General features: G+C 47.1%; 1 protein-coding gene across 1 annotated transcript; it reads right to left on the reverse strand.

The window, feature by feature from the left end:
- Window positions 1–1,170: 1,170 nt before the first annotated feature.
- Window positions 1,171–4,528, reverse strand: Obp2b (odorant binding protein 2B). Its single transcript, XM_085681014.1, has 7 exons — window positions 4,436–4,528; window positions 3,838–3,971; window positions 3,551–3,621; window positions 2,616–2,726; window positions 1,865–1,966; window positions 1,645–1,671; window positions 1,171–1,193 (listed from the first exon to the last, which is right to left on the reverse strand). Exons 1-7 carry the CDS (start codon window positions 4,526–4,528, stop codon window positions 1,171–1,173), a joined length of 561 nt encoding a protein of 186 aa, XP_085537140.1.
- Window positions 4,529–12,335: the final 7,807 nt, after the last annotated feature.

Raw genomic sequence — 12,335 nt, forward strand, 5'->3', positions numbered from 1 at the left:
GCACCACGCTTCCAAGCTCAACCACTAAATTTTTAAATATGGTTTTTGCTTAAGTGCAGTCATATTTATTTTGCACATAAGATTTTTCACCCTATGCTTCCATGCTGTGAAATTCACTTTTTATCCAGAGTTCAGAAAAATACATCCATTTCTTTCTTTATAATCTTGCTTGGAAATTTTTGAGCCTTCCATGATATACTTGGGTCTCATACAGTAGAGACACCAAGAGTACTTAGCAGTTTTGTAATTTTCTTGCTACGACTTCTTATCAATTTGTCCCTGCTGTCTCAGGCTCCAGCAGGTACCGAAGAGGTTAATTTCCTATCCAGATGACCAGGTCCAGGCAGAGAAGAGCAGGGAGTGAACAACAGGTAAGAGTGGGAGCTGGGATGAAGGGTTACTGCAGATGCTCATTGGAAAGCAATGGGCAGCCCCTTAGATGAAAATGATGCTCCACACTCATCCTCCATCAATCCATGCCTAACTGAGGTTGGCGATGGTCTTAATCATTCAAGTACTGGCCCAGCCCTTTGTCATTGTGTCCTCACCCTGTTCTTGAGGCAGTGACAAAACAGACCTTGAATACTTGGCCCATCACAGAAAGCCAGAATGAGTACAAACATCCAGAGATCTGCAGCCAGGTCTGCCTTGATGAGAGTCTTAAGCAATCTTCCTCCCCCTACCCTTACCCTCAAACTTCCCTCCTGATTCCTTGAAGTACCCCAATATGTCTGTAAGGATCTTCAAACATTTTCCCATTGGTCAGTGCTGCCCACCCTAGTGGCTACCTAAAGTCTCCTGCCCCAGTGTCAGACATCATTTGAAACTACTTGGCATTGGCTGTACATCCTTGAACTTCAAGGATGTCACATAGCTCTACAGGACTGTTGGATGCTGTGCTATTTGGTGTTTGGTATCTGTTCATTCTAATACCTTGTGAACTAAGAAGGCCTGCCACATAAAAACTGAACTCAGAAAAATGTGTTAAACTCTTTATTGGCTTCAGACGAGGCAGGGACAGGGGTTGAAAGTTAAAGCAGGAGGGCAGTGCACTGGGGAATAACTATGGAAGGAGTGGGTCTCAGGTGGGGGAAATGCAGCTAGTGGAGTGTGGTCCAGGGAGAAGAGCAGTTCACTGTGGTCACTACCATATACAATGGCAAAACCGGCTCAATAGTTGTGGTCTTGGAGGGCTGTGACAGAGAGAGAGGAAGAGGAGTGAGCGATTCCTATCCTTACCATGAGAATAGCAGTCAGAGACTAGCTACCTGGGAGGTAGGTGCCTATTGGAGATCTTCTTCCCATCAAGTCTCTGGGAAGTCTCCTGAGAATACATGGGCCTGAATAATCCTGACTCCCTTGACCTTGTAGATCTCCAATTGTGTTTTGTGGGTACCTAGGGCATGAGAGTAGACCAGTTGGAAATGATGGTATGGGAAGGACACTGGGAAAAGAAAGGACAGATTTCCCCAGTATTTTGGGAATTACGATTGAGGATACCCGCTAGAGTGGTCACTGCCTCCTGGCTAAGCACGTCCCCTCCTGAGAGACAGGAGGGGAGCAAGGCAAAGAACAGATAGAAACTTTAACCCCTGGAACTGGCAAATCCATGCTCTATCAATGTTCCTTCAGAGGGTCACTTACCGCTGTCATGTTCGGGAACACAGTGTTCTGTAAAAGCAAGAAAAAAAAATCAAATAGAAGGTGTGAAGTATGAAGATCCATATTGCTCCTTTGTCCCCATAATTAAAATCACAAAAGGGCCAACTGGCAAAGGAAGGCACATGGTTACACAAGGGTATCAGTCTTATGGGTAGCACACAGGGGACGTGGGGGGGAGAAGCGGAACAGAGCATTTTCTCACCCCTCTGCTCAGGCAAAATAATGTTTTCTTGGAGAAGTCCTTTGTGCTGTATGAATTTCTTAAATTCTTCCAGGACTTCTAAGTTTCCATTTGGATGCTTTCCTGTGGGTAGAGAGATGGTTAGAGGAGGTCTGACTGCACAGCTCTGTTGGTAGCCAGTGACATAAAGACAAAAACTCTGCCCAGCACTAGGGATTTCAACCTGGAGAAGATGGGAGTAACAGGGGAAGAGACTTTAAGAGTAACCATGGAGGTTGGATATGGATGGATAAGATAGCTCGTCCATAGAAAGTTGGTATCACTGACACAGAGGACCACCTTAAGACCAAAGATATATTTGACATTCTAAGAAGACAAGGAATGTCACACTCTAATCAGGAAGGTCCCTGTGTTTTAGGGTCACTAGTCTCCCTCACCTTCCCGAGAGCCATTGCCCATTAAAGGCTCTTATAAGACATAAGCTTTCAATGAGACCTGCCTGCTATGACATCTGAGACCCCAGGAAGGGACACGTAGTAAGTCACTGGCTGGAACGTCTGTCCTATTTATCTGTGCTTGAGGCCACATCTCCTCAGACCACCCCTCCCCACGTCAAAGCATGCATAATGACCACATAGAACCTTATCCAGAGATACTAGAGGGACACCCACGGGTGTTTTAATTCCCAGTGACAGGGTATATCTGTGAACATTCCAATAGCTATTGGCAGTAGAGAGCCTGGGCAGGAGGTGGAGTCTGTGGGGTCCCTCACCAATGAGGTCTACTATTTGGAACTTCTTCTCAAACAAAAGGTATTCAAGGCATATGATGTAGTGGTCCTTCGCTGGCAGCTCATAGATGTAGAAGAGCATCTGACCCAAGACTGCAGAATAAAGAGAAAAGGGCAGGTAGGATCTTTTTCAAAGACAATAGTCAGAGAACACTAAGGGACAGTCAAGAGAGTTTCATCAGTAACCCCTAAGCATCCAGCCAACTGGTTCCAGGGCTTGCTGTGGTCCTATCACAAGAGAGAGGTTCCTCCTAGAAAGGTATCATTCTCAGCTATGGAGTCTGGGCCACAGGCGACAGGGAAGATGAAGACTGTGTATGACTGCCTGCCTAGCAGCTGCCTTGTCCTACTTCCTGTATCCTAAGCTACAGACTCCCTGCCTGACCCTGCACAAAAATATCTCTAGAGAAGGACTAGGCTGTGATCTCTAAAGTGCCTGGGAATTAACTGAGAGGCCTTCCTGAGAATTAAGCAGAGTAGGGATGCTATAACCCCAGGGGCTCGCCTTAAAATGGACAAGCACGTGCAGCCAAGGGTACCATGTTTGCAAAGAGCTGGGCATATCTACAATTGCCTGGGCTTTGCTCTGCTTGCCATGACAATGGGGATGATATTGATTATATTAATTGGTGTGTGGGAGACTCATGTTAATTGTAGGCATAAGCATTTCAGAGCAGAAGATCCTGGACGGTGTGGAACAGTGAAGCCGTCTGAGCACTGGCATGCATGCATCACTGCTCTCCTCTGACCCTGGGTGTGATACGAGCAGCTGCTTCCTGCTCCAGCAGCCTGGAATCCCCACCATTGTGGGCATAGCTCGAACTGTGCGCTAAGGCAAACCCTTTCTCCCTAAGCAGTGTTGATCAGGGTGTTTTTTTATCGCAGCAGCAGGCAGAGAAGCTGAGACAGGGACTCACAGGCACTGTATTGACCAGGCTCCTCTGTTCTCTGCATATGGACTCTTGCCTTTAGGCATTCACCTCCAGATCTGAAAAACAGGAAACCAACCCACAGCCTCTTTCAGAACTCATGCCTGTGCTCCACTGAGGTCACCTAGCACAACGACCCCTGAAATCCCACATCAATCCCTCCAAGGTTTAGGTGCTGAGATTACGGCCTCTCAAAGGAAGGGGATTTTCTGTCATCAATGTCTCAACACAGATAGAGGGACAGAAGGCTGAAAAAACACATGAGGGACACTCACATGACAGTGATCTCGACCTCCAAAGTTCCTGGTTGCGGGCATGACACTCTGAAGGGGAACTCTACCAGAGGCCTCCTCAGCGCTGTCTGGTTCCTTTCACTCACTGTAGCCTTTACGATCCACACACCTGAGAGCTGCAGCAGACAGTCCTGAGCCCACTCTTGCCCAGCTCCTGGTCTACTCCAGACTCCCATGGGCATGCAGTCTGAATGCATAACCCAGAGACCAAGGTGCAGCCCCCGAGTTGGTGGGATTCTACTCTCCAACCCCATGATGCTTAAAATTAGACTATAACTACAGTTTGGTGGCCCAGTAGAAGCAAAAGGTGTCTGACTCCAAAGACTCAAAGCCCCTAGGAGTCAAGGAAACAACACATAAAGGTCCTATCAAGTGAGATTTTTCTGGTCCTGGGTGTCACCGCTCTAGGACCCTTTCTGCTCCAACTCTGTGGCCCAGGAGGTCCATGTGTGCTGGAGAGCAGCAGTCTCTGCTCAGACTCAGAGGACTTAAACCCTCACGAGTGTTAACTCCATTCCTAGGCCCTGGCCAACCGTCAAGGCTTCCACACACAACCATCCACCATCCCTCCCTGCCTTACTTTCTCTTCTTCTGAGAGGAAGGGCAGGTCATCTTGGGCCTGGAAGACAGCAACCAGGACACACAGTGTGACAGTCAGGAGCAGGCTCTGCATCTCCAGGATCTGTTCTCTCAGACAAGGCAGGTCGCTGGGTTGACACGAGGAGCTTCTGTTGGACTCTTCAGTGGATGCCATTTATGGCCACAACTTACACTGGCCACGCCCCTCCTGGCCATCTTTCATGGCCAAATCTAAAGTCCATCATTTGGCTGGGTGTTGTTGCTGTTGGGATCTGGTGTTTCGCCGCCACCTCCAGATAAAAGACACACTACCCTGCAATATCTGCATCGCCCTATGGTGCTACCCCCGTAGGACCCCAGAGTGTAAGTTGCTCAGTTGTGGGGTGGAGACACAGTCTGTACTCTGGGCCAGAAAGGGAAGGCTGAGTTCATTCTTTTGCCATCCCTAAACCTGATCTCCCCTTTCAGACACCCATGGCTGTCCTGGCAACCTTTTATGGAAGGTAATTTCTCAGTTCCTAGTGCTTAGAAAAGGCCTGGGCTTCCCCACACACAGTCCTGTTGATTTCCAGAGTACACACTATGTTCTAGGAGCCAGATCAAGGCTGCTCTTGCCTGACAGGACACCCTTGGTGTTGGTAGGGTCCCTGTGCGTTGACTCAGGGTCTCCTGAAATAGCACCTTCTCTGAGAGGCTCCTAGCTACACTCAAGCCCACAGTCACCTGAACTAAGCCTTCTGCACCTGGGCCAGCTGGGCTCTCCGAGAGCACTTCTGACCCTCAGGCTTCTCGCTCCTTCTTCACCACTACCCAAAACCCACCTTCTTAATTTCATCTTAAGCACCTGAGGAGTAGGGCCTTGATGCCCGTGCTTTAAAATTTTATCCTGAAGCTTCAAAAGATTAGCTACATGTCAGGGGTCACAATTATGTGTTCACGAAAGGTTATCTCAGAGTATCTCACCTGCATAAGCTCAGGGACATCAAATTTGACAAAGGCCATTGGATCCTCTGCTGAGTTGGTCATCTGAGGGCCTGCTGAAAGGACTGGTGGAACCCCAGCCCACCCTGCACTGTTGAGTCCCCTCCCACACCTGTGCCTTACTTGAGGGTCTTAGGTCTGGCCCAGACAGTTGAGAGCCAATGTTTGTACAACTGTATCAACTTCCTCAGACTAGAGCCCCCACCACACTAAAGTTATCATCTCATTTGTCTGAATACTGACAGGACACCAGGGTGACCCCAAGTCTGAGTCCCTTTGGGAAATAAAAGGGTGAAGGAAACACAAAGAGCCCAGGAACTCTTACATCTTGAGTCCATAGCAGACTTGCCCTGGCTGCCCTAACTAACAACTCAGCCAAGCTCCCTCCTCAGAAGGAACATTGTCTTCTTCCGCCTCATCCTGTACTTCTTGGCCCTCAATGTCCTATTCTGAGACCCAGCTGGCTCAGACTCTAGAGACAGGTACTGGTCACACAATGGGATCATTTTGCCTCTGCGAGTCCAGGTTGCACAGCTAAACATATCTAAAAACAATATGGCTACCCTACCTATAAACAGTATTAACGCACACTCACTGACAAGCCTTGGCTCTTGCTGAGGAGCTCATAAGACCTAGGCCTTGGCCCCAGCATGCAAGCTGCTACTTATCAGGAAGTTTGTTATCCCAAGGGCAGGAAGGGTGGGGCTTGTGCTTTTTAGAAGCAAAGAATAATGAGAAGGTTGGAATATGCAAGTCTGTGGTGCCAAGCATTTTTTTTTTTGATTGTTGTCCTACTGATTGAAAACAAATAGCACACTTCAGTGTGCGGCTCACTGATGAAAGCGTTTATGACAATGGTATATATAATTCTATCCTTTTAAAATGTCAGTGAGAAACAATAGGCACAGAAATTGACAAATCACGAATCTCATGTCTAGTATGATGAGAAGCCTCCACACTCCTATCACCCACCTGGCCCTTCCTGTGTCCCTGTGAGCTGTGTTCTGCCAACTATGTTCACAGAGACCCAAAAGTTAAAATGATGAGGCAAACCATCCAGGTGAACCAGGAATTGCAGTTAATCCTCAATGACTGAGACAGGGTATCATGTGGAGGCCTCAGATAACACCTGATCTCAGGAGTCAAAAGAACAGGTGGTTGGGGCCAACCCAGGGCAGACAAGATGGTGAGATGGCAGGGTAGGAGAGGATTCCCTGTCCACAGTGTGCCATGGCCTAAGGTATTTCTCTGAGTGACCGCTTCACATTCTGGTGGTGGTTCTTACAGGGTTCCCCAGCTCCACAGTTTCTGGTCTCACCACATCTGGTTACATCCTTCGCTGCCCTTGAATGTGAACCTCAGTTTGTCACCTTTTAGATGGTACTAAGTCACAGGTGCCTTATTGTAGGGTCCAGTGTCTGTGTGTTACATATAATACATACTATTAAAGACAGGGAGGTGTTGATATCGCCACCCAAAGCACCAGGCCAGAAGGGGTTGCCTGGGACCGAGGTTCATTGAAAAGAAGGAGCAGTCCTGAGATGAGTATCGGTAAATCCTGGAATATGAACTGCGTGGTGGAGGCTGCAGATCGCTTCTCTATCGACTTCACTTGAGGCTCCACTTGGACCAACACGAATGCTTAGTTCCAGTTCATCATAAAGCCACTCCGAAGCATGAGTGCTCAGTACAAGAAGTGGAGGATCCTTCAAGATGCTGATGAAGAAGTCTGTTGATTCTCTTCTGGTTTTAAAGCCAGGCCCAGGCACACTAACTTGTGGCATCCCACCTCCAGGGCTGTATGCCTCTCCTCTGTGTTTCAAGTGACACACTCTGGTAAGGCCCAGATGTGTCCTGTCTTAGCTCAGTCAGTTAGTAGAGGCAGTGACCAATAGGAAAAGAGGAGCCTGCTGTGGTGCTGCATAGCTTAATCCCAGCACTTGGGGTGTGGAGACGAGAGGGTAAGGAGAGGGTAAGCGAGCCTCCGATGAAAACTGAGTTTCAGGTCAGACTCAGCTACATTAGACTCTGTCTCCAAAGGAATAAAGAAAAGAAAAAGACTGTTCCTCCTTCCCCCCACTCTCTCTGTCCGTGTGTGTGTGTGTGTGTGTATGTGTGTATGTGTGTGTGTGCGCGTGTGTCTGTGTGTGTGCATGTGTGTATGTGTGTGTGCATGTGTGTATGTGTGTGTGTGCATGCACACATATGTCTGTCTGTCTTTTACTGTCCCTCTCTCCCCAGTATCACTCCGATGAAAATCAAGCAGTCAGTCTCCCACTGTGCTCGTCTTCTGGGTGGCACGCTTTTCATGTTCTTTGAATTCTGATTTCTATATTTTATTGGACTATTTTCATTTTATGTGGTAAGTGACAATGACCCACATAGGCTCAGATATTTTTAAAACCTGGCCCCCAGTTTGTGGCCTTGTTTGGGTAACTGTAAGAGGTGTGGCCTTGCTGATGGAAGTATGTCACTGAGGGGCAGGCTTTGTGTTCTTAAAAACCACATGGCGTTTTGACTTTGCTAGTTCTGATTTCTGTTTGTGTTTGAGATGTGAGTTCTCAGTTGTTCCCAGTCACCATAGCTGCCTGCTGCAACACCTCTCTGCCACGACAGTGATGGACTCATCCATTTGGAACTATACGCCCCAAATAGACCATTCCTTCCATAAATTACCTTGGTCTTGTTTTATCAGAGAAGTAGAAAAAGAACAAAGACAGAACTTGGTGCCAGAAGTGGGAATTTGCTGTGACAGACCTGACCATGTGTTTGGGCAGGGATTGCAATGGCACTGGAACTTTGGTCTGGAAAAGCCAATGGCAGATCAGAGCTCAGTGGTTCTTTTGTGAGAGATGGGAAGGAAAGAAAGATGAGAGCAAGGCAGGTGATGGGGGACTTCCTTGAGAGGGTCCAAAGGGAAGCAAAACCTCTACCTGGGCCATTTTGTGATATTTTGAATTAGTAGTCAGCGTTGTCTGGTCAGCTGGAGCTGAAGAATGGCTGTGATTACCAGAGACCGGCACCAGTGAGGTGAAACCACTGATTTCCTCAGACAATCGGGGCTGGTTAGCTGGAGCTGAGAAATTAGCAGCGACTGAGAAGAGACCAGAGTCACTGAGGGTCAGCACACAGAAGCTGTGGTCCAGAGGGGGCTAAGGCTCCATCTCATGCTTTCATCTGAACTTAGGAATGAGTAAAAGTCACCAAAATAGTACTGGACTTTATATAGTTTTATTAGATTATTCATTTCACTTACTTGTGAGAGTTTTGCCTGCACATGTGTTCTGCACCCACATAAGTTCTTGGTGGCCACAGAGATGAGAAGAGGGCATCCGATTCCCTGGAAATGAAATTAGAGAAGATTTTAAACTACCACATGGGGGCCTGGAATCATCCCACAACCCTCTGCAAGGGCATGAAATGCTCTTAACCACTGAGCCATCTCCTCAGTCCCCAGGGTGGTCTTGGTTTTGAAGGTAAACAGCAACTGAGGATTGACATTATGTAGCAGGAATGGAGCCCTGACAGAGACCACTGGTGAGGGTACAGCCTCAGTTTCAATGAAGACCCCAGGACATTGAAGATACCAGTACCATGTGTAACCACTGTTAAAGACAGCGGCAGTTATAAGGTGGAGGCTGACCTGAGCCGAAGAAACATGGTATTTTTCTGTCAACATTGGATTTAGCTGCCCAGGCCCTTGGAGCTCAGAGAGTTATAAGTGGGTCCCAGATATTAAGCAGTTTTTACACTGTTGAAGTGTCATTGTGATTTTATTTGATTGTGACGGTGACCTGATTGCTTCCTTTTGGAGCAAGAAGTATTAAACTTGTTTATTTTAACTCTTATTTCACAAGAACCCACAGTTGTGAGACTTTGGACTTTGAAAGAAACACTGTTTTTTTTTTTAAGCAGAACTGGATGTTTTGTAGTTTGGAATTTTTGAAGTTGTGGGACTTGTTGCATTGTTTGGGTTCTGTATTGTGATATTAATGTCCATGTGACAGCTTGGGAACAAATTAGAAAAGGAAGGCTATGGTTTAATACTGATGCATTTATGCATCAAGTTGATGAGTGGTCCTTTGTGCGGGTTAGTTTTTATATCAACCTGAAAGAAACTTAGACCTCTCTGCAGAGAAGGAGTCTCAACTGATGGATTTCCTCTCTCAGGCCTGTAAACAACTCTGTGAGTCATGTTCTTGATTAGCAAATGGTATGGGAGAACACAACCCACTGTGGGCAATACTGCCCCTATGTACTTGGTTCTGGGAGTATAAGAAAGAAGGTTGGGCAAGTCATGGGGAGCAAGCCAGGAGCAGTATTCTCCTTCTGTGAATTCTGCTTCAGTTCCTGCCTCCAGGTTCCTGCCTTTGAGTTTCTGGTTTGGGTTTCCTCTGTTATGGATTGTGACCTGGAAGTTGTAAGACAAAATAAACCCCTTTCTACCACAACTTCGATTATGTCAGTTTTTGTCAAAAAAAAAAAAAAAAGAAAATCGAACCAAGACCCTGACTCTCATTATGAACAATGAACAGTGTCGTGATTTCCAGCTGAACCAGTGAGGATAAAAAAGGGAATCAAAGACCTCATATCTATGGGATGTAGGGATGGTAGGGATGATGCAGTTGTCTCTGTGGAAAGATTCAATGAGTCTAAAAACAAACCCAGAACTGACAAGGAACACTGCCATGACCCCCAGGCTGTCACATTGTCCCTGTCATGGTGGAACAAGCCAAGTGCAAATGATCCCAGCACAGAATGGTTTTCTCAGCTGATATCATGCAACCCTCTATTAATGTCTCTAGCTCCCCCTACACTTGTGTTTTTCAGTGTTCACTGTATTAAATATCACTGCTCAGTCTATTGTGTGCTCCTGTATCCTGATTACTTAATTATATATTATTACGAGGGGAATGTGCCATGAGGAAGCCCAAATGGAACAAGGTGGACCCTAACTATGGGCACGGGGAGTTGTAGATTCAGTGGAAGTGTCTGAGTTAGCTGCACAAAGGGGACATTTAAACATATAATTAAAAGTAGTGAAGGGAATGAGCCATGGATAAGGAAGTGAAAAATAAATGACTCTGGGAGGGAGGAACATTCAGTGAGGACTGGAAGGGGCAGAGGGAGCCTTACTGTGCCAGGAACAGACGCTAGGGCAGGGAAGATGGAGCAGATGACAGGTCAGGGAGAGGAAGATGGTCAGAGACCAGGTTAGAGCGGGGGTAGAGAAAACAGTGGTGGTATTTTGTGGGCTACTGTGGCACTTTTGCTTTTACTGTGAGTAAAATGAAGACGGGGGGGGGGTGCTATCATTGTGTAGACGTTCCTCAGTGTCTTAGACAAAAAGAAGTGAATCAAAAATGTAGTGAATGAAAAGATAGCAAGAGATATAGACGATTAAGGGACTTTTTGAGTGACTACCCAGCTTCTACAGCAAAGATTCTTGCTCCTCCTTCTTTAGGATCTCTGTATTTCCCCTTGTGAGGTGGATGCTCTCCTCAGGGTGTGCCCCTGTGGGTTCTACCTTCTTCCCTTCAGATTCCCGTTGCTCTGCATCTCTATGGCCACACAAACTGCTGCCCAGACATGGTCTATGGCACTATCCTGCATGCCCTGAAGGCTTCCCCTTAGACTTCAAAGGGATTATGTCAGCTTCCCAGCCAGGCTGCCTACATGGGCTCTCATCTGTAGTTACTAGAAGGGACGAAGGACCTGAGAAGTGTTTCAGCTTGCGTGGTAACGCTCCAGCCCCTACAGGGATTTTGGTGCCCCATGGAAGACACTCAAACTAAATGTTGCTGCAGTCTACCACAGAAAGAGCCTCAGGAGTCACAGAATGATCAAGATTGATTCTTTTTTATTACTTTTTCATACTTCCCCCAAAAGTCTATTGATTGGGTTACAAGCATGTGAATCACACTGCATTAGGGAACAGTTTCTGCTTCCCGAGATGCTCTGTTCTTAAGGTGGGAACGTTGGAGCTCACAGAACAGAATCTTGTAAACATGACTTGCTGACTCTGTTTTGAGGGGCAGCTGAGGAGGTCAGTCATTTCCCTGTGTTCTTCAGCAGCGACTGAGTTCAATTCCAACCACAGCCATGGTTTACTCTCACACTCTGGGGCCAGACACATAGCCAGGATTGAACTAGAATAAGAGACACTGTGCTGTGTAACACTGCAACTTAGTCAGCACACATGCAGCCTAATAAACCAGCTATGTATCCAGTGGCCGTTAGATCCAACTCACCTCCACCCTGTCCCACAGACAAGCCACCCTGTGGCTCAGTCTCCGAAGCTGTGCTCTTCATTGGAGTTGCAAACCACAAGGAGCCTCACAGTTCCCCGAGGTCACTGTGGGGCTGGCTACTAAAGTGTATTCCTCCTTATACAACACCCTTATTCAGGAAAGATCGCCAGTGAGTTTCCACAGCCTCTTAACCTGTCTGCTGGCTCCCAAGAGAAATCTCTTTGATATCCACGAATCCTCTTCCTGAATCCAGGCTGGGAAGAAACCCTCTCAGTACAAAGCCAGTTTCCTCTGCCACAGGCTGTTAGGAACATGGTCCACCAACCACATCGCTTTCTCTATCCCATAGTCTGTGTTGTCTCACTGGAAGGTGGCAGGTGATCAGTGAAAGACCCCAACCTCAGTCTCCATCTTAAGATTGAAAGACCCCAGCCCAAGTCTCCATCTTAAGATGTTTTGATAAAACAGGCCAGGGCAAAACAGGATATCTGTGGGCGGCAGAAGCAGTCTTAAGACTGGCTGCACCTGCCAAAAGGATAAAAACAGGATATCTATGGGCAGCAGAAGCAGTCTTGAGAAAAACACCCAGTCCTTTGTGTATCGAAAACCAAGGGGGCAGAAACTGGCTGAAACTAGCTTAATTTAGACTTGTTTTTGTAGACTTGTTTT

This window comes from Myodes glareolus, chromosome 21, assembly GCF_982192425.1.
Source record: "Myodes glareolus chromosome 21, mMyoGla1.1, whole genome shotgun sequence".
In the NCBI taxonomy this organism is placed as follows: domain Eukaryota; kingdom Metazoa; phylum Chordata; class Mammalia; order Rodentia; family Cricetidae; genus Myodes; species Myodes glareolus.